This window comes from Eubalaena glacialis, chromosome 19, assembly GCF_028564815.1.
Source record: "Eubalaena glacialis isolate mEubGla1 chromosome 19, mEubGla1.1.hap2.+ XY, whole genome shotgun sequence".
Taxonomy (NCBI): Eukaryota; Metazoa; Chordata; class Mammalia; order Artiodactyla; family Balaenidae; genus Eubalaena; species Eubalaena glacialis.
The window spans coordinates 42,311,010-42,338,781 of record NC_083734.1 but is presented as its reverse complement, the minus strand read 5'-3'; the positions used below and the strand labels follow the sequence as shown (position 1 = coordinate 42,338,781).

The 27,772-nt window shown below is 39.8% G+C and overlaps 1 protein-coding gene across 50 annotated transcripts in view; it reads right to left on the bottom strand.

Moving 5' to 3' along the window:
* The window catches only part of BRCA1 (BRCA1 DNA repair associated), a 56,640-nt gene that overhangs the window by 4,639 nt on the left and 24,229 nt on the right, over nt 1-27,772 (bottom strand). For 17 of the 50 annotated variants that reach the window (XM_061175788.1, XM_061175807.1, XM_061175818.1 and 14 more), the window contains 9 exons: nt 27,413-27,501; nt 21,171-21,342; nt 14,548-14,674; nt 12,727-12,914; nt 10,454-10,764; nt 8,115-8,202; nt 5,840-5,917; nt 5,307-5,347; nt 3,003-3,086 (listed from right to left, as the gene is read on the bottom strand). In XM_061175788.1, coding sequence (XP_061031771.1) covers nt 3,003-3,086; nt 5,307-5,347; nt 5,840-5,917; nt 8,115-8,202; nt 10,454-10,764; nt 12,727-12,914; nt 14,548-14,674; nt 21,171-21,342; nt 27,413-27,501 — 1,178 coding nt within the window. The remainder of the gene's footprint in view (nt 1-3,002; nt 3,087-5,306; nt 5,348-5,839; nt 5,918-8,114; nt 8,203-10,453; nt 10,765-12,726; nt 12,915-14,547; nt 14,675-21,170; nt 21,343-27,412; nt 27,502-27,772) is intronic. The other 33 variants (XM_061175790.1, XM_061175819.1, XM_061175805.1 and 30 more) reach the window with 6 other exon arrangements.

Below are 27,772 nucleotides of genomic sequence, written 5' to 3'. Positions count from 1 at the left end.
GCCTGGTTCTGCCTCTCCTCACTGAGCTTACTGCCTAATTTCCAGGAGACACAGATCACACTGCACCTTGCAGGTACCTCTTCCACTTACAGTGCTCAACAGACTGTCCAAAAGAACTTTCTGTTTTGGTGGAAATATTCTATATTTGCTTTAATAAGGTGGTCATGAGTCACATGTGGCTAATGAGCACTTGAAATGTGGTTAGGGTGAGTGAGGAACTAAACTTCCTATTTTATTTAATTTTAGTTAATTACAATGTAAACAGCTTTGTGGCTGGTGGCTACTCTGTTGGACAGGCAAATTCTTACACACGCTTCGGCACAAATTCTTAGGGAAGGACTTGGGTATCATTTCAAAGAACAAATCTAAATTTGTGTCAGTTGGCTGGATACATACCATTTAGGTAAACTTTGTTCTCTTGACCCTCTTTCTTTCTCCCCATTCCACTAAAATGAAAATTGTCTAGGCCTAGAACTCACCTCCCTTCAAGTAAGAGAGACTGGGGTAGAGAAAAATCAGGAAGCTAAAAACACATGATGGCCTTTTAGGAAATGCCCACTCACCCCCCAACACCCCATTTCAATCTCAGTCAGAGGAACAAGGACAGACAGCAGGACAAGTCTGTTTCTGTTATAAGTGACAGCCTCCATCTGTGCCATTCTCACTATCTGTATGAATAAACTGCATCTCCAACCTGTTGGCAGGACCTAGATGCTCATAATGCTAAAAGTTCTCCCCAGGTGGCCAGCTGGAGCCAAATGTTGACACAAAAAGTACAAAAGATTAGGAATTTTTTTTAAATTGTATTTATTTATTTATTTGGCTGCATTCAGTCTTCGTTGCTGCAGGCGGGCTTTCTCTGGTTGCAGAGAGCGGGGGCTACTCTTCGTTGTGGTGCGCGGGCTTCTCATTGCGGGGGCTTCTCTTGTTGCGGGGCATGGGCTCTAGGCATGTGGGCTACCGTAGTTGTGGCAGGTGGGCTCAGTAGTTGTGGCTTGTAGGCTCTAGAGCTCAGGCTCAGTAGTTGTGGCGCATGGGCTTAGCTGCTCCACAGCATGTGGGATCTTCCCGGACCAGGGCTTGAACCCGTGTCCCCTGCACTGGCAAGCAGATTCTTAACCACTGTGCCACCAGGGAAGCCCAAGATTAGGAATTTTTACATCCAGGCTGACACTCACTGATGAGGATATCTAGTTATGAGATTAGAAATTTGAAGTTTCACCTCTACAAATACATTTCTCTTCCACAAGAGAACACTACAGTGACACGTGGTGTCTTCAGAATGACACTACTTTGACCAGGCACGTTCCACAATTGCCACCCCAAATGCAGGGCAAAACTCCAAATGCTGGAATTTCCTTTCAAGGAGGTAAGAATCCAGTGCTGATTCTGCCTTGTATCCAGTGGAATAAAACATATGACTGGCTCACACAGAGCTCCCCTAGGTGCAGGCAGAAGGAGAAACAGGGCCAGCAGCTTTTCTTGGCATCTGGAAGTTACTTGATAGGCTCAGAGGGTGAGGGTGGGCTGACCCCAAGGGTTCAGAGCTCCAGGGCTTGATTTGTGATCATCTCCCAAAGCAGTTTTCCTTAGAAAATCACCTCTGTTGGTCCTCTCTCAAGTTCTATAAAGGAACAGGAGGCGCTCCGTATGTGGATGTTCTGACATGCCCTTACCACAACGTACACACTTGAAAAAGGAAGAAATGCAGACCAGGAGCGTAAGCACTCAGTCAGTGACCCAAGAGCAGCCAGCTCAGGCCTGACAGGCTGGTGTGAAATCTTGCCTGGATTTCTCCTTGAGAGAACGACATAATTTTGGCTACATCATCTGCTACAGTATGATCTGGGAAGAAAGTCACTGAATCTTCCTGGGCCTCTAGTCTTTCATTTGTAAAGTTGTTAGAATAATCAATTTTTCTCCTATGTGAAAACTTCTATAATGTGCCAGGAAACTATGGTATTGTCATTAAGAGCTCAGATTCTGGAGGCAGACTAGTTCTAGTTGCGTTCAGCTTCTAGTTGGGTTCACAACTAGCTGTGTGAGCTTGGGCAATTTACTCAACCTCTTTGAGCCTTAATTTTCTCATCTATAAAATAGGCATAATTATAGTACACGCTTCCCAGGGTTGCTGTAAAATTTGTAATTAGTTAAGATAGGGTCGAGTGTTTGGAGCAGTCCCTGGATATAGTGAACATTACACAGATGTCAGCTATTGGTTATCAATCACTTTCTCTTCTGTGCTTCCACAGACAGCCTGGGTACATCCCCTCACAGCACTTATCACACTGCTGTAGAGAAAGACACCACCGTGAAGTAGAAAGAGCAAAGGTTTTAGATTCACATCTGTCTCAAATCCCAGCTTTGCCATTTATCAGCTAAGATTTGCACCCTAGAATGAAACCCAAATTATATAACTTCTCTAAACCTCTAAGCTCCCTCATTCATAAATCGGATAATAGAGTTGGCCCACTGGCCTACTGTATCCAACAAGTTCCGCATCCGCAGATTCAACTAAACTGCCAATGGAAAATATTTGAAAAAAAAAACTGCCAATGGAAAATATTTGAAAAAAAAAATTTTCTTCCAGAAAGTTCCAAAAAGCAAAACTTGAATCTGCTTTTTGGCAACTATTTACATAGCATTTATACTGTACTAGGTCTTAGAAGTAATCTAGAGTTGATTTAAAGTATATGGGAGGATGTTACATTCAAATGCTATACCATTTTATAAAAGGGACCTGAGCATCCTTGGATTTTGGTATCTGCAGGGGGTCCTGGTACCAATCCCCCAAGGGTACTGAGGAATGACTGTACTTATTTACTTTGTTGGGCTGGAAGAACTAAAAAAACCTATATGAATGCACCTACTTGGTATTCTAGCAGTGTAAGAGGCCATCTTGTAAGGCCCCTTACAAGATGAATGAGACCATCTCCACGAAGTGGGCAGGAATGCAGAGGGGTGGGTAGGTTTTTTGCCAACATGGGGGAGGAGGGCTTTACCTTCCTGTCCTGGGATTCTCTTGCTCGCTTTGGGCCTTGATGGTTTCTTCCATTGACAACATCGCCTCTGACTTCAAAATCATGCTGAAAGAAACCAAGCCCAAACCACAGGGGTCAGAGAAAGAGAAGCCTCCTTCAATGGAAATCGAGGAGATATGTCATATTTAAGGAATCAAACATTGCCAGGCAGTTTTGAACCCTACCTCCCCCAAAATCATCTTTTCTGGTGGACTGCATGAAATGACCAGCATCTCAGCTGCTGAAATCAATTCACTGAAGCAAATCTTTGTGGGCAGAAACTAACAATTGGCTTTTCACCTCACTGGGACTTAATGTATTTTAATTTTCAACATCTATCTCCTCTCAGAACATTCACTTAGTATTTAAACTGCTAATACTATGCTGTTATAAAGATAACTGGAGAATTCCTGATCTCTTAAATCAATGTGTATTACCATCTAAAGAAATAAGGGCTTCTCAGATTTCCATTGAGAGATTTACAGTTAATGAAACCAATATAATAAAATATACATTTAATACACTGAAGAAAGTAAGAGGCTTTTCATAATCACTATTTGGACTGGTCAAGGCTGGGGGAATAAAGAATAATAGGATTAGGGAGGTTAGAGGTTTGGGGAGAATTCTGGGGAAGAATGCTTAGAAACAATTCTTACTGAAACTCAGGTTGCAGGGGAGACCACATCTGTTGCCAAGAGAATTGTGAAGAATAATAAAGTCATGGGTATAACCACAGGTTGTTATTAGGTGAAAGAGCTCTTAATATTTCCTAGTCACGTGAGTGAGAAGAGTCTAGTGATAAACATGTCATCTATTTGAAGATGACCCTCAAATTTATAGTCCTGATTGTACCCCTGTGTCTACTAACCTCTCTACCCGGAGGTCTCATATAAATCCCCAAATCCATGCATCTAAAACAGAGCTCTTGATTCTACTCCTGCCTCCTGCTCCCCAGCCTCCCAGGATGCTCTTCCCCCATGTCTTCCTTATCTAATTAACATCACTAACATCCACTTCATTGTTCAGGCCAAAAATCTAAGCGTTACCCCAATTCCTGTCTTTAACTCATCTTCCAATTTAACCTATTAGTAAGTCCTATCTTCCAAACATCTCAAACCAAACTCTTCTTACCATCTCCAGGTCTCATTACCCTATGAATAAAATTCAAATTCCTTACCACGACTTACACCAAATCCTACCTGATCTGGCCCTTGTCTATGACCTTCTCCAACCCCTTGTCTAACCTCTGCTGCCTACATATGATTCACCAATTACAACTCTCCAGTTATACTGGCCTGTTTTTCTTTAATAAACCAAGCTCATTCCCATCTTAAGACCTTTATGCTTGCTATTCTGCCTATAACATTTGTTCCCTACATTTTCCAAGGCCGATTCTTTCTTGTCTTTTAGGTCTCAGCTCAAGCTTTTCAGAAAGCCTTCTTGGGTCTCCTTACCTAAATAGTCAACCTCTGTCCCCAGTGAACCGCCAGTCTGTTGTTCTGTATATTTCTTCATAGTGTTTATTGGTATTTTAAACACATCTTTATTTATTATGCATCTCCCCTCCACAGAACATGAATCCCACCACAGCAGGGACCTATCAGTCTTATTTACTGCTGTATCCCTGTGCCCAGCACATAGTAGCCTCCCAATAATATAAGTCACTGAATGAAAGTTAAAACCAACAGAAACATCAATTAATTATGAATATGCTGAATAGTGCATAATAGTTTAAAACTGCTTTCGCTAATTTTATTTTGCCTGATCTGTTGTCACCAGCAGCTCTAAGATGGCTGTTCTAAAATTATTCCTCCTCCTACGTTCTATCTTATTTACCTCTCACTGTTCTCAGTATCAAAGAGTAAAATCTCTTTGAAGGAATCGGATTTCTAAACAGATACATTTGCATATTAATATGAAGGATTCTTTTCAACTGTGAAAGAGTTTTCTACAAAGGTGTATGCATGTAAGATTTAGGTGGGGCTGTTTCTCTCTAGTTGTGGCGCTCAGGCTCACTAGTTGCGGCGCACAGGCTTAGTTGCCCCACCGCATGTGGGATCTTAGTTTCCCAACCAGGGATCAAACCTGCGTCCCCTGCACTGGAAGGCAGATTCTTAACCACTGGACCACCTGGGAAGTCCCTGCTCGCATAACTCTTGATGATCTACATCATCAAGGAAAATCTTCAGAAAGTAGTGCAAGGCAGGAAGCAGATAAATTTTCGTGACTCAGTATGACTCAATGGCACCAAGTCTTTCCGATTAGTTTGTAAAACAGAGTACCTACCTCATCCAGCATCCTTCTTTCTTTAATAGACTGGGTCACCCCTAAAGAGATCACAGAAAAGACAGGTCACACAAGAGCAGAAGACCTCCTTTCATGGAGGTAGATGGTGAAGTGATTCACATAAGAGTGTGGGAGAAATAACACTGAATAGAGGTCCTCTCTCTATAAAGCCACAGCTCCTTAATAGATTTCCTTCTGGAGACACCGTTGATGCTTAATTTAAACATTATAAAAGTGCCTGCTGCACATGGATTTCTGCCTACAATTAAATAAATCCCTAGTTCATATGCTAACATTACCAGGAGCAGATTAGGTCCTATTAGTTATAAAAAGAAATACATTTTCCCCCACATCACCAGCTATCTGAACAAAGAGCTATGCATTAAAGATAAAGCTAGTTTAGTGTTACCACTAAAGACCTTTTCGTAATTCAGATTCAGCATCAGCAAAAATCTTAGGTGTTAAAATGTTAGGTGTCGAAATGCAATTCTGAGGTGTTAAAGGGAGGAGGGGAGAAATTATATGGTACTTACAAAAATAGCTAACTACCCATTTTCCTCCTGCAATTCCCAGAAAATATTTCAGTGTCCGTTCACACACAAACTCAGCATCTGCAGAATGGAAAACATCCAAGGGATTAGAAGTTGAAAACAAAATCAGGAAGGGCTGCCATAAGAAGCTAAAGCGCCCCAGCTCCTTATGCTACTTGAGATCAATCTGGATTGATGATTCCAACACCCCTGGTGATAGACTCAGAGGCTGGAAGCACCCTTAATTCTAACCAGCAGGTGTGGATCTTAGGAAGTCTGGAGAAGGCTGATATGAAGTTAAGACCACAGGAAATGCCTGCCCTATCTTCTAGATGCCAAGGCCAGCTAAAGATGTCTGTCATTGTGCTCAAGGAATTACCCATGTTGGTAGTATTGATACACGTGGACGGGGAAGATCTACTTTACTGGATGACGATATGTGAAAGGAAAAGAAAACAGTATTGTTGAAATCCTAAATTTGCAATGTCAATGCAAGTGATGAATTTTCACCCCCAGAACTTCTACTTGGGGAATCCTAACCCCCAATTCTTAATTCCCCTGCAAGGCAGAAAAATATAGTATTTTCGTAGTTTTTCTCTTTTCAACGTATTTCAGAAAGCAGTAGCTGAAGAATCACTTCTGCTTATTTTTTAGTGTTTTAAAGGCCCATTTGAAGGACTAAGCAAACTCAGGAAAGAACACTTAGTTTTAAACAGGAGAAATGTATTTAACTATATCCTAAACACAGTAGGCCATCTGCCAGTAGTAGCAACAGCCATTCTCCCTAACCGAATTCTTCACAAATTTAAAAAAATCTTTTCTCTTTCTTCACAATTTTTAAAGCTTTTTGTTTAACTGTTGTGAAGGTTGACTTAATAATATGCTTTAAACTCAGAAATCTTAGCTCATTTTTAGTTTAAAAGTAGCAAATGTACTGCCTTTGAGTTTAAACACTGAACTACTTTAGATTTAATTTGCATTTTAAAGTTTTCTTTTCACCTATCAGCAGCCTTGATCCAAACCCATAGCTTAAGATATATTCAAGTTTAATGACATTCATCTCTAAAACAGTTTAGTTCATGGTATCTTGTTTTGGCATCGGATTCCTGTGAGCATTATCCTCTGACCCTGTAGTATGATCTTTACACAGTAGAAAACTAAGCTCTTAGAGGTTCTAAGGCAGCATGTCCCTGCCAAGGAGTCTGGACCCTATGCTCAAGAACCTTCAGCTGTATGAACAGAAACACCCTGGAGAGGACCAGAGTCCATTTTGTTAGGAAGGTTTTAAGAGTTGAGCTTCAATCTACATCTTCTGTGTGCCATAGGCACCAGTCTTTGCTTTCTGGAGCCCATGAGTGAGCCTAACTCCTCCAGATAACAACTCTTCAGATATTTCAAGACACTTGTCTTGTTCCCTTAAGTCTTCCTATTCCTTCATTTGTCCTTCAAATGACATTGCTTTGAATTCCTTTTCCCCATTTCCTTCATCTACCTCTGGATAAACACTCTCCAGTTGTCAGGGACCAGCATGAAAAGAAAGCATGGTGCTCAAAACAGAGCACACACCTTCCAGGTGTTCGCTCCAGTGGGGGTGGGGTGGGGTGTCGGGATCATCACCTCACTTGCTCTGGACATTAGGCTTGTATCAATAAGGCCCAATTTCAAATGAGCTTTGTTAGCAGTCCTGAAATGTTTACTCAGATTTAGCTTACAGTCAACTAAAGGCCTCTGAGGTCTCCCTTGTCATCACACAAGCCATACTTAAGATTTAAAAAGGGGAAGGTGTAGGACAAATGAATTTTTCCCTTCACTTTTTTCTTTTTCATACGCTAGGCTATCTCAGAGCTTATAACTGGACTTGTTTCCTGTAAAACTCTCAACCACACTCAAACTAGGTGTTGGAGTGGAGTGAGGACATGGAGCTAGGGTTTCCAACCACCCAGATTTTGAGTGAAGACTCACTTCTGCTCATTCCCCTCTTTGCCCCGTTTGTTCCTCCAGGACTCGGGCTCTGCCTTCCCAGGAAGCCCTCACACAGTGTAGTCCAGGCAGGGTGGACTACGAGAAGTGATTCATCGTTCTGGCTCACCACTCTCCAATCTTAACCCAACATAAAAGGGGGTCAGGAAATAGCAAAACTATTATTTTTCTTTCATCAAGCAATAACTGATTGACTATTGGAAGACGGTCACCCACGCTATGCTTAACAAACACGCCCATTTCTTCATGTAGTTTTATGCAACAGATGCAGCATATTCTGTAAAGGCTCTTGGTGTACCTGTTTTCATAATGACATGAGTAGTCTCTTCAGTAATTAGATTAGTTAAAGTGATGTGATGTTTTCTGGCAAACTTGTGCACAAGCACCTGAAATCAGATCAAATATTACATTATAATAAATTACATCTAGAACACAGCTTGAGTATTAGTTATCCCAGCTTTGAACCTCCATTTTTCTCACAAAAGGTACATCCTTTTTATTGTAATATGAAGTTTCAAAATAAGTAGTAATTTAATAAAAATTATGTACAAATCAGAGGAAGAAACTCTAAAATAGTCTGTGCTAACAGACATGGAATTATAACCAAGGATTCAAAATAATATTAATTTTCCTTTTAATAACAGATATCATTTGATTCCCTAAGACAGTTTCTTTCCTACTATACTATAGTTTAGATTTATCAGCCTACACTTTATAAGCTGAGAGGTAACTTGCCTATACAGAAAGTTATGCTCAGATATGTGGCTTAAGAACTAGATTCAACCTGCTGACAGTTTCAAAACGTTCAAGTCAAGATGCTTCTAAAGGTCAGTACAAAAACTATCAATTCCTCTGAAGGAGAAGGATTGGAAGAGACTCATATTCTTCCCAAAAGAAATCTAGAGCCTTCTAGCTATTATCTATCAACCAAATAAAAAATCAATAGGCTGTAAAAGAAATTAACCAGATCCATTATAGACACATTTGACATAATCAGCAGCTACTGCTTGGTAAATAACTTTGTTTACCAAGGGCCATCATTTACTAGCCATCACCACCCACGCCAGTATTTATGTGCCGCACGAGATTGCAATGGAGGGTGGGCTGTCTTTCTTTCATGCTGCCTCACTCCATACTGCCACAGGGCACTGAAAAAGGCAAGCTGGAGAAGCTAATGACATCCTCCCCCTTCTGCCACTGCCCTTTGCCGGATCATTAGCAATTCTGAACTGATTAATTGCTGAAATCCCAGCCTTGAAACAGCGTTCAGTTAGAAGAGCAACTGCTGAAAAGATCATCTTAATATGGGCTTCGGAATTAATCATGTGTAATACAGTCAGCAGCTTTCATAATAAATTTACCACACTTCGGCAAGTCTGAATAGAGCTGAAAAGTTTTCTTCTTTGCTTGTTTAAAGACAATATGTACCCAAGCCACTTAGAGTCTCATTTGCAGTTCAGGATTGCCCATGGCAAGAAAGATTAGATCATTTTAGCCTTCTCAGAAAAGCTGATCTCACAAAACAAAGGAATAAGGAATGCTAATTTTCAGTGAATAAATGGGAATTTTAGATGTGTTGGCAAAAGATCAAGAGCAATATAAACAGACATAGGTATGAATTTTTAGAGCAAATAGCTGTTCTGGGCACATGGTTGTGAGATGAGAATTCTGGCATTATTGATGAGAATTTATTTATTCATTGTATCTACTAGGGCAGACACAGCTTATTTTGCCCTTTTAGTAGTGGGACACATCTGGTCACAGAGGTCATGCTGAGCTGCTAACCTAGAGAAGCTAGGATGAGAAATGGTTCCTATTCCAGGAAGGATATATTAAGAAAGATACTTAAGAATGACTGAACCATTTCTCAGTGTGCAATAAATAGCATCCACTATTGAATCTTTTTGATACTCTGGTGTGTTATCATGGTTTTAAAGAAATCTTCACTCAATTAATGATTAATTAATGGTGATTAATTAAGGGGAGATAAATTTCCTATGATGTCTGAAATCTATGCTCAATCCAAGTAGAAACAAAGTTTCAGTGGTCTTAATATTTTAATGGGTATTTTTCCACAGTACAAAACAATTCCTGTTTCTAGCAGGAGATGTCAAAATCCTAACAGGGATGGGTTATTGTAGGGTAGAACTGACAGGGCAAGCTATTCGATAACAGTGTTACAAGCCAGGATAAAGATAAATAAACACTGGAGAAATGCCACTATTTGGCCATGTACTTGGAACCAGTTTAAATTTAGTTAATCATGCTGGTAAGTTCACTCAGATGTGAACAACGGTGGGGAAAAGATGCCTTCTGGGGAGTAGAGGTATACCTCCTTGCTTTTTTAGATAGAAAGAAAATTAAAATAAAAAAGCTCTGTATTATACTCAAAACCATAACCTTTCTGCTAATATTTAATAATTATTTCCTTTACTAAATACATACAAAATAATCCATGCTATAGCTTTATCTAGGTATAAGTTTTCAGAAATTAGTAATGGAAATTAAATTACATAGTAATGAGCTTGTTTGCCAGATTTCTTCCTATAGGTTATTCACAGCTAGTACCCATTTAAAGCCATTGCGGTATGTTAATGAAGGCTCAGTCATTAGAGAAATACATATGGATACACTCACAAATTCTTTTGGGGTCAAGCCTGATGCCACCATAGAAATTCTTTTGTTGCCTCTTTGTGTTGAAGATATCAACTCTGGCTTCTCTCTGCTCACACTTTCTTCCCTCACATTATACCCTGCAGTATTAGTAGTATGAGCAGCAGCCGGACTCCTGGCAGATTCTTCTACTTGAAATTGGGGTAATTTCAGTGCAGAGGCTGAGGGTGGCATGCTGCAAACGTGAGCTGGCTCTGGGGCTCTGTCTTCAGAGGGATCAGACTCAGGGTCATCAGAGAAGAGGCTGATTCCAGATTCTAGGTAAGGGGTTCCCTCTGAAAGGAATGAGGAAAGAAATTTAATCTATATGACAGTGAATTTTGAATTATAACATCTAGTCTCTGCTAAGAACTAAAAAGACAGATTAAGTTAGGTTAAGAGAAAAATGGGTACATTAATAACACTGTTGGTAGATGTGCAAAGCGGCTTAACTTTTCTAAAGGAAATTTGGCATTATGTAGCAACAGCCTTGTGTGTTTATACTTGCAGTCAACAATTCTAGTTTTAGAAATGTATCCTAAGGACATAAAAGAGGTCTGTAAAAGTGTAGTCATAGGAATGTTCACTGCAACATTGTTTATAACAGTAAGGTTTTAGAAACAAACTAAATGTACAATGAGATTAAATAAATTATGCCACATCCATTCCAATGAACTACTCTTCACCTATTACATTTAATTACAATAAAATGGAGAAATGCACACACTCATGTTTGTTGTAGCATTATTCACAATAGCCAAGAGGTGGAAGCAACCCAGATGTCTATCATTGGATAAATGGATGAAGAAAATGTGAGATATGTATATATCTATATCTATCTACACACACAGTGGTTTTAAAAAAGCTACAAACATGGATGAACCTTGAGGACAGTATGCTATATGAAAAAAGTCAGTCACAAAAGGACAAATACTGCATGATTCCACTTACATGAGTTATCTAGAGTATCTAAACTCTTAGAAAGTAGAATGCTGACTCCCAGGGGATAGGGGGAGGGGGAAATGGGGAGTTGCTATTTAATGGGTACAGAATTTCAGTTTTACAGGATGAACAAATTTTAGAGATCTATTGCACAATAATGGGAGTATACTTAACATTACTGAGCTCTTAAAAATGGTTGAGGTAAATTTTATGTTTTTTTTAACCACAATTAAAAATAAAATTAAAAAAAGGTACCATTGATTTTTAAGATGCTACCCTATTTCAGTTTTAACATGAAATATGTTTGCATCTTAGATATTAAATGCAATATTATAAGAAAGCCTGCTTTCTATAATTTCTGTCATTTATCAGTTTAGTTCTTAGGGGATGGTTTTGATTCAAATGTATACTTCTTTAAAAAATTTTTATTTTATATTGGAGTATAGTTGATTTACAACGTTGTGCTAGTTTCAGGTGAACAGCAAAGTGATTCAGTTATACTCAAATGTATACTTTAATCTTTGGGCTGCTTGTGAATATTTTGGCACTTCCTATATCACTGAAACTTTAAAAAAGAATACCGAATACAAATAGTTGACTAAATACAATCAAAATGATTTTTGTTTCTTCATCCACGATGATATCATTAACTTTTTCACTTAATAAATCATCAGATATCATTACCAAATTAAAAACAGACCATCCCTGAAACATTTCAGAAAATGTCACTCCATCAGCAAGTAAGCACATCTAAGTAGAACGTATGAGATTCCTAAAATGACCCTAGTGAACATGGCCAAAAACATTTAGATGTCTAAGAGCACCTTTTATGATAATGTGTTTTTCAGGATTAATTTAAAACTTTTTTACTGATTAAAACCTTGATTTACAAGCCATAAAACACACCATTCAGTTACAGTGATTTATAAGGCATAAAATATATAGCAATTTATATTCATTAATTCATAAAACAAGAGCTTACTTTAGAGATCTGACTCACTTTTCAATAAAGGACAAGCCTAAAACTTTACCCTAGGGCCCTAGCACTCTTATCGAACAGTTGAAGTAAAATATTTAGAGAGCACCAAGACTCTCCCATCCTCAAAACTTAGAGTTAAACCAATATAGACTGATTAACAGCGGCAATAATGTTCAACTTGGATTAACATTCAAGCTATTTTTCTAACGGGTTTAAGTATAACAGATGCATTCATGATAGACTACCACATTTGAAAGCTGATTCATCAGAATATCTTTAGGTTAAGACTCGGAGTAAAATAAAAGTGTTTTCTCCATCAGAGCAGATGAAATATTACCTAGATCTTGTCTTGGCAAATAAGACTGCTCCGTTAAATCTTGGGCCTCAGACTCAGTCAGCTGTTGCTCCTCCACATCAACAACCTCAAGCTCCTTTTGAGGTGGGCAGTTTCTGTTCTGAAGACTCCTTGAGTGGCTGTGCATATACCACCTATTATCTGACAACTGCGATTTAGAAGGGGAAGACCTAGAAAAAAGGATGAAAGGAGAAAACCATCACTGTAGCTTGTGAGAGGACTAATCATACTTCTCAGGCAGCCAAGGCATAAGTGAAAGAGCTCACTGTCAGAGATCGGGAATGACTAGCAAGAGAAAACACGAGAGACGGCTAGGAGTCTGGATTCACGATGTCTGCCAACATGTCAGGGCTGACATATAACATCTCTCCTTAGGGTCTGGTCTGAGGCAGTATATCTCCTAGCTGTTTAAAAGCATGTCAGCATATTTCACCAAATTATCCACTGCCACTCACTCAAATTCTATACACTATTTCAAATGAATGTATGAGAATCAGCTCTCTCATGAAAATAAGTTGATTAATTTTGACATTGCTGCATTCTTTCTACCCAATTTTAGCAGAATTCATAGAATCATCCCTACCTCCTACCTTTTCAATGTCCAAAGTCATTCTAAAAATAAAAGCCAGCTATAATATATTGTTAGAAAAGCATATGCACACAGTAATTCCTCTACTCTTTCAGGTGTTTAGAACTTTGCTGAATAAGATACTTATCAACAGATTTAAAGGACCTCAGAGATCAGATAACTGATTCAAACAATTATTGGGTATTTAGTATGAGTCAGGCACTAAAGCTAGGCTCCATGGATTAAAGATGAGCAAGACCTGAACTGTTCCTCAAGCAGTCTAGTAGAGGAAGTTCAATCAATGTGTAGGTTTTTTAATAGAAGTCTCTATAGGGTATGCTGGGGTGGGGGAGGAGGAAGAGGAATATTTCATCTGAATATTAAACAGATGGTTAGCTCCATTGGTTAAAGCACAGCAGTGAGGTCATTACCTCTAATCATGGGTTTAGGGCCTATGGAGGTCAAATCTTTTCATTCTCTATCACAGCCACCAGGCCATTATCGCAGCCTCAAAAATATATCCTCAGTCCAATCCAAGACGCTTGGAAAAGATGGTGTGATTAGATTATTGACAACTTGTCACTATTCCCAGAGAGATAAGTGAAAATATACATACACTTGGTAGAAACTCAATAAATATGAATTCCTTTTCCTTTCTAGAGTCATGAGATGTGTGACTCTATCAGTTCTGAGATTCTATCCTGAACTATCAATTTGGAATAACAGTCCAGAACTTGTCCTTTTACTTCCACTGTGTTTTTATAAAGATCAAATGAAGAAGTAGATAAAGTAGTTTTAAAACTATAAAGTGTTACATAGTCTTATATCAATAGTGATGTGAACAACATCCCTGGAAGATATTCTGAATATTTACTGGGGTAAATCAATAGCTAAACTTTTTTTAGGAAGGCAAAAACTTCAATTAGGGCAAGGGCGGTCTTGGAGAAGTCTACCATCAGCCTCCAGGCCTGTTGAGGTTTTAGTTCTGTATTTTATTCTGACCTTGAAAAGGGACAGGTCTACTGTGCATTTCTCATGTTGTAGCTCATGCCTTGTACAGGTCCAAAGAGCCTACATACAATTAAACAAAAGAAGTGTCCTAGGGCAATGAGAGGTTAGATATGTCTGTGTGCCAAAAACTAGGGAAAGTATGGTGAAAAAAAAATTAACGCTAAAAGTTTAATGTAAGTACAGGTGTTACTTAGCTACCAAACTTGACATTTATTACCTCTTACCTTTCCATTCCTGGTTCTTTATTTTTACTGGTGGAACAATCCGGAGATACTTGAAACTTGTCAGCAGAAAGGCTTTCTGGATTCTGGCTTATAGGATATTCACTACTTTTCTCTGAAGTTAATACTGCTTTAAACGGAATGAGAAAACAAAGAAATCTACTTTACTGCTTTGTCCTGATGGTGATAATTCAGGTGAGAATATCAATTTTTTTCAAAAGCAGCAATCTGTGACAATCAAATTGTTTTTTTAAAAAATTAATTAATTTATTTATTTTTGGCTGAGTTGGGTCTTTGTTGCTGTGTGCGTGCTTTCTCTAGTTGCGGCACAGGCTCGGTAGCTGTGGCACCCGGGCTTAGTTGCTCCACGGAATGTGGGATCTTCCCAGACCAGGGCTTGAACCCGTGTCGCTTGCATTGGCAGGCGAATTCTTAACCACTGCACCACCAGGGAAGTCCCAATCAGATTGGTTTTTAAACAGGTATATCAGACAGAATTCTATAAACACAAGTGATACAGCACCAAATGGAACTCAATGACTAAAAAATAATAACAACAATAAAAGGAACACTTTAAAACTGGGTAAGTAAAAATACCCAGCTGAGACAAGGCTGAAAAAATAATATATTTATACTTTTTGGCCCTGAATGATAAGGACATAAGAATAGGAAATGAATTTTTATCTCTGCAGCAAACTAAATTATACTCAAATCAGACTATACCTCAGACAATAGGGAAGAGAAAGTACTGGAAAGCACAAAGCACACTCCCTTTTCCATCCATATTGCCTCCACATCAAAGACTGTATAAGGCTTTATAGCAAGATGAGCGGCCTCCTCCCGGCTGCTGCTGCAGCCAGCACCTCGGTGAAGCCCATTTTCAATTGGGACATGAACGAGGCTAAGCAAAGGCTGCGTGAGCTCCACCGCGCCTGGTATCGGGAGGTGCCGAACACTGTGCATTTATTCCAGCTAGACATCTTTGTGAAACAGGGACGGGATAAAGTCCGAGAAATGTTTATGAAGAATGCCCACGTCATAGACCCCAGGGTGGCTGATCTTCTGGTTATTAAGGGAAAGATGGAACTGAAAGAAACAAAGTGTGGAAGCAGCGGACACAGGTCATGCGGTTTTTCCATGAAACAGAAGCACCAAGGCCAAAGGATTTCCTGTTCAAGTTCTATGTTGGGCAAGACCCGTGAAATTACTCAATGGAAAGGTGCATGTTGATATTTAAATATTTTAGAGCACAAATAAACTCAATATATGATTAAAAAAAAGAAGACTGTATAGGATGGGGGTTTGAGTTTTTGCATGTGTGTGGAAACGAGGGAGGGGTCAGATGAGAAAGAAAAAAGAAGTGACATTTTGCTTCACATTTTCAATTACTAAGAAAATAATAAACCAAAAAAACAATACAAACAAAAAAACAAGGTGCCGACTGATAAGGAACCTGGAAGTAATACATGGAACTAATGATGAACTGGCACAAGAAAGGAAAAAACACAGAACAGACCCAAGGCAAAGTTCTGGCACGTTAGTACATCCTTTTTATTTATTAATTCCTCCAAATGTATTAGTGTGCCACTGCTTTCTAGGAAGTGGCTTAAAGGCAGAAATATTTAAAAAGCAAAAACAAATACTTAAAAATTACAAATGTCTTCTATCCATTACAGAGTCACTGATGACTATAATTTATTTTGAGCTTTTATTAGAAAAGCCAAAATCCATAAATAAAGGCAGAAAAATTTAAACAAAGGGCTGTATTAATTAAACTATTTTTTTAAGACACTGGGTAGCCTGGGGGGAAATAATCATTGATTTCCTGAGTTAATCCTCAAATACATTATTTATAGTTTCCTTTATAGTCTTCTTTTCTGGACCTGTGAGTTTCTAGGAACACAAGAACCCTGCCTGGAGCTACTGTAAGGTGCTGAAACAAAGAAGGGTCTAACCATGAACCAGCAGGTTTTTCTTTCAACTGGAATGTAAAGTTTTTAATATAGGCATCATTTCCCCCCTAAATGCAAAGTGATCACTGATAAAAGGCAATGTCTAAGGAATCACACCAAACAGAATTAATTATTTTTTTTAATTAAAAAAAAAAACTTATTGAAGTATAGTTGATTTACAATGTTGTGTTAGTTTCTGGTGTACAGCAAAGTGACAGAATGAACTATTGGAGAGGGCTTTTTTATTTTTTATTTTTTTAAGTGAAAGGGTGGGGAGGGAAAAGCCTCAGACACAAAAACAGACATTAAAAAGTCGTTCCATCACCTGGACATTTAACATACAAGTTCCTCTTTTCACTACAATGGGGCCCAAGCTACAAAGAAAATAAGCTAACCTGAGTTAGGATTCAATAACTCAACAGTACCTAAAAAATACAGGGAAAAACTTTTCTGCTCTTCTTTTTCCTTAATCCTTATTTCATAGATGCAGTGATCCAGAGCCCAAGTACTGGAACAGTACTGTAGTCTCCCCTGAAATCATTCCTTCATCTGTGGGTCTTAATATGTTATATTCTTCATGGGTAGGGAATATGGGCCAGACCAAACATTTAATAAATTTACTGACTGCCTATTAGGTGCTAATAAGCATTGTTGAAAAGTATTGGGAAGAATCAAAGAGAAAGACATTGAAAAGGAGGAAAGAGATATTGAGAAATGATAAACTATAAGCTTTCAGGAATGAACGTACTGTAAGGCAGAAAAGCTCAGATGTGTCTGAAAATCATTTCAGCTGTAACGGACTACGATGTTACAAATGCTAATGTTTGCTTTATGAATGACAGGTAATTCAGGAGGAAAAAACAAAACAAAAATAAAAACAAAGTGCCTGATATGAAATAGCTTTACCTGCAGAGGGAGGTACACATCATTCATAATGGGTAAGAATACACGTTTGCACAAAAATATTATGCAGGCTTGGGAATGACCCTTAGGTAAACAGTAGGGCAGATCTAGGCTGAGGGCAGGACATTTGATGTAAAGATCCTGGAACAGGAGCTTTCATCATCATTAAGAATACGGATTCTTAAAAACTAAAAACTGGTGAAATCTGATTAAGTCTAGAGTTTCGCTCATTACTAGTAACGTGCCAATGTTGGTTTCTTCGTTCTGACAAAAGTACCATGGGAATGTAAGATGACAACATTAGGGGAAACTGAAACTAGGTAAGGGGTAGAGTTCCTGTAGGAACTCTCTGTACTATCATTGCTGCTTTTCTGTAAATCTAAAGTTATTCAAAAATAAAACATTTATTTAAAGAATAAGTCATTTTAGTACAGCTGAAGGTAAACAAAACTCCTTTTCCCAGGATTAAGAAGTTTGCTTGAATTTCAGTTAGACTCACACCAATCTAAGAGGGAAAAAGGCACAAAACTTGAGCTGCTATTAAGTTGATGCTCAAAATATTTCAGAAATAAAGCCACAGAATTCCAGAATCCATACCCAGAAATTTTCTTTCAGTAACTCTAGAGTGGGCTTCAGAGTTTTAATCATGTGAATTAAAATATTTATTGAGCACCTACTGTGTTCCAGGCTCAGGTGTAAGGGTTCTCTGCCCACATGGAGCCTACATTCTAGTGGGAGGTAAGGAGGAACTCTAAACAATATGCATAACAAATTAGATATTGTTAAAAGTTAAGGGCCTTCCCTGGTGGCGCAGTGGTTAAGAATCTGCCTGCCAATGCAGGGGACACAGGTTCAAGCCCTGGTCTGGGAAGATCCCACAAGCTGCAGAGCAACTAAGCCCATGTGCCACAACTACTGAGCCTGCGTTCTAGAGCCCTCGAGCCGCAACTGCTGAAGCCTGCGCGCCTACAGCCTGCGCTCTGCAACAAGAGAAGCCATCGCAATGTGAAGCCTGCACCCCAATGAAGAGTAGCCCCCGCTCACCGCAACTAGAGAAAGCCAGAGCGCAGCAACGAAGACCCAACGCAGCCAAAAATAAATTAAAAAAAAAAAAAGGTTAATAAGGGCTATGAAAAAACATAACAGTATAACAGGGTAAAGTGGGGCCGGAAAAGTCAGAGACTTAAAAATTACAATAAAAAATACCATGGTTATAGGTGATCTCCTTGAGAAGTAGCATTTGAGCAATTTGAACAACATATTCAAGTTGTACAAATATAAGTGGCCATGGCAGACACTCTCTGTGGAGTTGGGAGAGGGGACACTTTTTTTTAAATGGAGAAATTCTCATAAGCCTTTCCTCCCTCCTCTCAACATTTACCCACCTACCTCAAAACTCTGAGGATGTTATAATTTCATGAGAAAGTAGACCAATGAATAAGTTTACCACAAAGGATACAGTAAAAGCTCTTTCGTAAAAAAAAATGTTTTATACAGAAATTCAGAAGAAATTTTCAGAGTTTTTCAAATCCATAGTAAATAGAATATATAAAAGTATAGCACTTAGGAAAAAAAAAAAGCCACAAAGAAACATTTTGTAGTGTCCATCATCGGATGAATGGATAAAGAAGATGTGGCACATATATACAATGGAATATTACTCAGCCATAAAAAGAAACGAAATGGAGTTATTTGTAGTGAGGTGGATGGAGTTAGAATCTGTCATACAGAGTGAAGTAAGTCAGAAAGAGAAAAACAAATACAGTATGCTAACACATATATATGGAATCTAAGGGAAAAAAAAAAAAAGGTCATGAAGAACTTAGTGGCAAGACGGGAATAAAGACACAGACCTACTAGAGAATGGACTTGAGGATATGGGGAGGGGGAAGGGTAAGATGTGACAAAGAGGGGCTTCCCTGGTGGCGCAGTGGTTGAGAATCTGCCTGCCAATGCAGGGGACACGGGTTCGAGCCCTGGTCTGGGAGGATCCCATATGCCGCGGAGCGACTAGGCCCGTGAGCCATAACTACTGAGCCTGCGTGTCTGGAGCCTGTGCTCCGCAACAAGAGAGGCTGCGATAGTGAGAGGCCCGCGCACCGCGATGAAGAGTGGCCCCCACTTGCCGCAACTAGAGAGGGCCCTCGCACAGAAACGAAGACCCAACACAGCCATAAATAAATAAATTAATTAATTAATTAATTAAAAAAAAAAAAAAGAAAGATGTGACAAAGAGAGAGAGTCGCATGGACATATATACACTAACAAACGTAAAATAGATAGCTAGTGGGAAGCAACCGCATAGGACAGGGAGATCAGCTCTGTGCTTTGTGACCACCTAGAGGTGTAGGATAGGGAGGGCGGGAGGGAGGGAGATGCAAGAGGGAAGAGATATGGGAACATATGTATATGTATAACTGATTCACTTTGTTATAAAGCAGAAACTAACACACCATTGTAAAACAATTGTACTCCAATAACGATGTTAAAAAAAAAAAAAAAGAAACATTTTGTGTACAGATCTTCAGGAAAAAATAAACTCCCCCCCCCCAACAAAGATGAGATAGTAGATTCACACACATATTCAAAGCCAGACAATAACATTTTATATCTGGTGCATTAAAATTGAAAGTCTAGTCTGTTTTTAGATTGAAGGTGGTGAAAGCACCAACGAGAACTGTGATGGTGACGAGACTTGGGGCTACATTATCTGGGAGATGAAATAAATGAAGATAGTTACAAAGGATGCATTTAAGGAAATATATTTTGAACCACTGCCATAGCAACAGAGTTCCTAGCTTCTCATGCATGAGCTACTTACTGTTTCTCTCTGAACATAAAAACACTACAAGGCACACTCCGGGACCAATGCCACTCTCCTGAGTAATGAAGAGTAGAGTTCCTAGAAAGACTCAAAGGAAGGCCCTTTGGCCCCCTGTAGGCCTGAGGAAGGGAGAACGAAGAAGGGACTTTTAACACTAAGTTAGCTGGGTAGCTAGCACTCTGGGAGTGCTAGTTCCTAAGCACCAGCTCCCTCCTGGAACCCAGGCCTATGCCTAGCCTCTCACTGCGTGTCTGTGTATTTGCCCCTGTTTAAAACCCTGCCTGATGTGTTGTTTTTCACAGGCTTTTTCCAGTTAAAACTCAAATTTTCATCTCACTTTCCTTCCTTTATGCCAGGTTATTTCTCAGCTCGGTGCTCACTTCTTACAGGGAGTCAGCTCAGAGCAGCTCCACCTGCCCAGTTACTCCAAATGCCTCGTCTTGTTGATAACAATCATGTTGTTATAAAGCACCTGTCTCTGCCACATAATTGGGCTTTCTGTGGATCAAGGTGCAGTTCCTGAAGTATATATAGACGTCTCTCTCTATAAACCAGAAAGTAGATTAAACAGGGCTTTGTGATCTGACACCAGTGCTATAAGAAACATGTCTGAGTGGTTTTTTTATAAGCTTTCTAAAATGATGGGGTTACCTATTTCCAATCTGCCCCATGACACTCGGCTTCCTGTGGGCGCCCCATAGCATTTCCTTACTGTGGGTACTCAGACGACGATGCTTACTGACTGTCCTGGGCCCTCTGAATGGTAAATTAGTTGTAAGCAGGGACTAGAAGCAAGGCTCTAAGATTTCCCACGGAGTGACTCAGCAAATATCTGCTGAGCAAAGATCATCAAATGTTGGAGCTGGGTCCATACTTTTCAGAAAGAGATAAAGGCTTAGGGAGGGAAGAATTTTGCTTAAGGTAACAGTTTGGCCAATATTACAAACCTCTTTCTGATGTGTTTTGTTCCAGATTTAGCAGGTCCTCCCGGGCACAAGAATCAGCTATGAGGGAAGGGGAGCTGTGAGAAGGCTGGCTCCCGTGCTGCTCTAACACAGCTTCCAGTTCGGCCATTTCCTGCTGGATCTTTAGCAGGTTATCTTGCATGGTATCCCTCTGCTGCAGACATGAGAAACGACACCAAGAAAGTTATACTCTTTTAGAAACCTGCCAGAAAACAAGAATATGTTACACCAATTAATTTCAGCATGGGACTTGAAATCACCTTGTATGGAATTATGAGTTCTGGCTGAGCACCTTTTAAAAATTTTATTTATTTATTTATCTATTTATCTATGGCTGCGTTGGGTCTTCATTGCTGCGCGTGGTCTTTCTTTAGTTGTGTTGAGCAGGGGTACTCTTCCTTGTGGACAGCGGGCTTCTCATTGTGGCAGCTTCTCTTATTGCAGAGCACGGGCTCTAAGCGTGCAGGCTTCAGTAGTTGTGGCATGCGGGCTCTGGAGTGCAGGCTCAGTCGTGGTGCGTGCGCTTAGTTGCTCCGCGGCATGTGGGATCTTCCCGGACCAGGGCTCAAACCCGTGTCCCCTGCATTGGCAGGCGGATTCTTAACCACTGCGCCACCAGGGAAGCCCTGAGCACCTTTTAATCGGACCATATTCATGCAATTAATGCCCATGAAATTATTTCAGAAAGATGTTAGAGGGGGAGAAAAAATTCCTCAAACTCTCCCAAATAGGCTTGTTTTATTGTGATGTCCTTTGAAGTTGGTTATTTTCTTTTAAAGCTAGGGAGTGAAAAAATACGGTACTTAAAAAACACTTTTGGTATTTAAAATTAGCATGATTCTGTTAACATCTTCCACAGGCTGCATTTCAAAAATTTGGTATTGTGGCACTCATAAGAGATTTGGGTTAGTCCATATAAAAATGTCTAATCTCTGGCTTGTGAGGTCTCTTCCTTTTCTGGGATTCTTTGAACATTTAGTTTCTAACAGAACAAGCAAAGAGCTAATTCATTAATTTATCTATTTATTCATTCATCAACTATTTGTTGACCACCTATTATGTGTTAGGCACTGGGGATACAGCCCTAGAATAGTGCTGCCATTCTAGATGGGGACAAGGTACCTAGAGATCGCTGCAGAGAAGAACCGGCTATATGGAAGGATCCAGCAGAAAGAGCCCTCAGAAAGCCTGTAAGGCCAGTTATTGTTTTCAATTCAAGATAATGGGCTCCTCTTGCTTATGAGGCTCCTGATGTTTATTTCTCCATATGAAGAAGAAATCTGCTAAGTCTAAGGTTTTTGATAAGCGAAGTATTTGGTAAGTAAGGAGCTCTCCAAAATATACATTTCTTCATTACTTTTAGAAGGAGCATGTATGGTTGCCAGCAAACCCTGGGGAAACAGATTGTTTCACCCTGTTTCTTCTGATCCTCGCAAATGACTTTGCCCTCTACTAAAAACAAGCCATCTACTTTCTCCTGCTACACTGAATTCACAGTTTTTAGGAGGTTTTTATGACTGGGAAATGCATTCCCTGCTCCACAAAGGCTTCCACTGCTACCCTGAGACTGCTTTGCTGCCAATGTCCACAGCAGCACCATTGCCACCACGTGGTGTCTTGTGAGTAGTTCCATCACTGATCAAATCCTAGCCAAGGGCTCACCTCAGTAAATCTGGAATGAAACCAGGATACCTGATAAGCTTCAAGGAGCGCTATCAGCCACTACTGCCACAACCATCACATCTAACTTCTGTGGCCATTAAATAGGTTAGAAAATCAGAAAAGTAATGGGAGAATTATAGGTAGATAACTTTCCTTTGGGTTTTCCCAAAGCAGTTACTTTATAACTTGGACAAATTCCCCTGCAGGCAATTGGCCTGATACATTTGGGAGACTAAACCCAAATTGGTTACCAAGTTTTCTTGATTCTAATTCTTGTGTTTCTTGAATTAGTCCTACTTTTCTTTTCTATTCCCACTGTGCTACTCTGATATCTACTTTTAATACAGCTAAAGTTCCCTAAAAGCCATGTTTATCATGTCTTTTTTTTCCATTAGGAGCTTAGTTGTATACAACTGCTCATATAAAAAGTTAACACTTTCTGAATACTGTATAATTATTACTCGTTATTGCTCTCATGATAAATTCCAAATTCCTAAGCACAGCATTCAAAAAGGCCTTCACGGGTTTCCCTGGTGGTGCAGTGGTTAAGAATCCGCCTGCCAATGCAGGGGACATGGGTTCGAGCCCTGGTCCGGGAAGATCCCACATGCCGCAGAGCAACTAAGCCCGTGTGCCACAACTACTGAGCCTGCACTCTAGAGCCCGTGAGCCACAACTACTGAAGCCCACATGCCAGAACTACTGAAGCCTGCGCACCTAGAGCCTGTGCTCTGCAATAAGAGAAGCCACTGCAATGAGAAGCCCACGGACCGCAACGAAGAGTAGCCCCGGCTCGCCGCAACTAGAGAAAGCCCGCGCGCAGCAACGAAGACCCAACTCAGCCCCAAATCAATCAATCAATCAATCAATCAAAAGGACCTCCACACTCTGATCTAATCTCTTGTTTCTCCCCAAAACCACCACGTATGCCCTGTTTTCCAGTCACATAGGACAACTTTGTGTTTCCTGGGCATGATTTCATGCCTCTGTGCCTTTGCCTTGATTTACTGCCTCTCTTCTCTTTCCACCTGGAAAAAATTCTTCTCATCTTTTAAGGTCCAGCTTGAACATCTCCTTCAGAAGTCCCCACCAATAATACATCTCCTGTCAGGAACAGATGACCCCTCAGTGCTTCATTTATACTGCTAGTGCATTAGTATACCGAAGTGGAATACCTGTTCCTCCTAGATAGATGGAATCCTTCCTTAATCATTTTTGTATCCCCAACATCCAGCAGGCAGTAAGCATTTAGTAAATGTTTAATGCAGAAATGAATTAATGAATATAGTTAATCAGTCTTTGATAAAGAACAGATACTAATGATACCAAATTAGGATTTATCTCCTATATATGTCTCCCCAGTTCTGTATAAACAGACCTTGGGAAAAGATCCCACTTCAATCATTTTGCTTGTTGGAGCTACTCTAGATTTAAGTTAGCCCTGAAATCTGACTTTGGCTCTGTTTTGGGTAGATGCTTGATAAAAACAGGTTATAAAATGAATCTTGAACAAATAGACATATATCTCTGGGAACAAGATCAGAAATATAGAAGACAAGGAGGTAGTTTATTAAATGTCAAATATTATACAATATGGCTAAGGCAGATGCAATCAGAAACCGAACACTACAACTCTAAAACACAAGGGATAAAAAGGTGAAAGTCATGTTGACAGAGCCCCAAATCCACACCGAGAAAGGATCATAGTAATTGCAAACAGAGAAAAGGCCTCCTAGGGAATTCCCTGGCGGTCTAGTGGTTAGGACTCTGTGCTTCCACCGCAGGAGGAACAGGTTCGATCCCTGGCTGGGGAACTAAGATCCTGCAAGCTGTGCAGCACAGCCAAAAAAGAAAAAAAAAGAAAAGGACTCCAAAACTCCAAAATCTTTTCATTAATTTAGTCACCATGGCAATCCTGCAGAAGTGGAGAATACAGGTGACAATTCAGGCACAGAACAGACAGTGGTCTCAGAGGTTTCTTCCTGACTCCATCAGGCTTCAGTCCTAGAGGGATTTGCTCTGTGTTGAAAACAGGCAGTAGAAGACAAGCCCTCTATCTACAGGCCTCATAGCAATGCCAAGACTCAGAAGTTTAGAACTGGATACTACCCAGTGTTGGCAAAGGTATAGGAAAATGGGAGCTACCAAGTACCACAGGGGCTGGAAGAGCACAGCTTGGTTCAGTCTTCCTAAAGGACAATTTAATAACATGTATCAAACAGCAAAATTCCAGTCCTAGGAATTTATACTAAGGAAGTCATTGGGGATGTGGGCAAATATTTAGCTATCAAGATAATACTACAGGGACTTCCCTAGTGGCACAGTGAATAAGACTCTGCACTTCCAATGCAGGGGCCTGGGTTCGATCCCTGGTCAGGGAACTAGATCCCACATGCATGCCGCAAATAAGAGTTTGCACGCCACAACTAAGGAGCCCGTGTGCTGCAACTAAGGAGCCGGCGAGCTGCAACTAAGGAGCCCGCCTGCTGCAACTAAGACCCAGTGCAACCAAATAAATAAATAATTTTTTTTTAAAGATAATAATACGGTGCTGTACATGATAGCAAACTGTGTCTCTTGCCCTGAAACCCTCATATTCAGCAATAGGTTGAATAAATCATGGTGTACACCAGGAAAGAGTACTATATAGTAGTTAAAAATAAATTCACTGAAGAAAATTTAGTGACATAGTAAAAACAATGTAAGTATGTAGAGCATCATCTGAATGTTTTTTAAAGATAAGGTATACACACACACACACACCCCCCATGTACAATAGGAAGAAGAAAGAATATATACCAATAAGTTAATAGTAATGATTTTTAATGCATAGAATTTAATTTTAAAAATAATTAATACAAGTTCATGGTATAAAATTCAAGGCACAAAAGGATATTCAGAGAAAAGTAAGGCTTCCTCCTTCTCCTTCTCCCAATCATCTATTTCCCCACCTGAAGGCAACAACTACTACCTATCTTTTGTATATCATACCAGAGATAAATGTTAAAATTTACCAAACCAATCTCTCTCTTTTTTTTTTTTTTTAATTTTTGGCTGCATCGGGTCTTAGTTGGGGCATGCAGGATCTTCCATTGTGGCAAGTGGGCTCTCTAGCTGTGGTGCACAAGCTCAGTAGTAGCGGCGCACAGGCTTAGTTACGCTGCAGCACGTGGGATCTTAGTTCCCCAACAGGGATGGAACCCGTGCCCCTGCAGTGGAAGCACGGAGTCTTACCCACTGGACCATCAGGGATGATTTTTATTTATCTGTATTTTCTAAGTTTTTTATGATGCACATATACAATATTATAAGACTATCGGCTTTTCTCAGTTTTATCTAATCCCGCATTTCAGGAAGTTCAGAAAAAAACGTCATTTTTTGCTAGCAGCTGAAGGTGTATTTAAGGTTTAGGTGAGAAAAAGAAGTCATGGCAGGATGATTCAAGGTGGTCCAGATATCTCCATTTTAAGAATGTGCATATTATAGTTCAGAGATGATAAGTAAATTGCCTAGAGTAACACAGCCAGGTACAGAACTCTCACCAATATTTCCACCAGCAACCACTGTGTCCATATTCTAAAAAAATAAGTTGAGGGTCTTCCCTGGTGGTCCAGTGGTTAAGACTCTGCGCTCCCAATGCAGGGGGCCTGGGTTCGATCCCTGGTCAGGGAACTAGATCCCGCATGCTGCAACGAAAAAATCCCACATGGCACAACTAAAGACCTGGCGCAGCAGAAGGAAGGAAGGAAGGAAGGAAGGAAGGAAGGAAGGAAGGAAGGAAGGAAGGAAGGAAGGGAGAAAAAAAAGCTGAATGAGCCTGAAGTTTTGAATATGAGAACTTAGAAAATTTTGGTGCCACTCCTACAACATAAAAATTAGGAGACAGAGCCAGGTTCTGTGAGGAATATGATGTTAATTTTTAGATGCTGTGGTAGAGAATGCTTTTTCTAGGAGACTATTCTGCCTGGAGTACTGAAATATTCATGTTACCAAATGTTGTAGATATGACAAAGCTGTTACCCCCCTCACAAGTCACCAAAATATTGGATATTGACCACTAGGAACAAGAAGTAAAATTGTATACTTTTTTAAAGAAAAAAGATGACTTACAGGCACTGAAGAATAAATAACTATACGATTTAAAAAGAAAAAACAAAAAGAAGTATCCACCAAACAGTGAAAGGCTGGATAGTGTCTAACAGGAAGAGAACGCTGTAGGTGTCAATTTGGTACTGAGAAGAAACACACCCCTCTATTTGATACAGTAGTGCTTTCATATATGTTTTTGCTATAGGGCAAATGGGTTTTGAAGGTTTCACTTATTCATTAAATTCAGTATTTAGTGTTCTGCAGTGAGCACGTTGGTACGTACGTGTGTGTATGTGTGTGTATGAAATAGAAGGTAACGTGTTCCATCTCGGTGCTTACAATCCAATTTGAGGAGACAAGGTCCCACACACAACTGTTATACCGTTAATTCTAAGAGGTGATACAAGCAAATGTAAGAATGCGGGATGCATAGCACTGAGAACACCACACACACATCCCCATGTGCTTTTTACCTGAGTGGTTAAGATATCGCTCTGAGAGGACAGCCCCAAACAGTCTTCAGAGAGGCTTGCTTCACTCTCATACTCGGATGCTGCTTCACCTTAAATGATAATAAAAATAGAGATTCAGATATAAAAACAGACAGCCAATAAATACTCCAACTTGCAGTACCTGTTTCTTCTCATTGACAGGACAAACTTCACTTTCATGTCACACAAAATGATTATACTCTGTTTGGGGACACCGGATTTCCTCTTAGGAATCGTAAGGATGAAAACCAGAAGCAAGTCCACCAATAATTAGGGCATTAAATCTCATTCAAATAGAAAAGATGTTCTAGCTGAGTAAAGGATTTTTGAGGAAAAGCACCT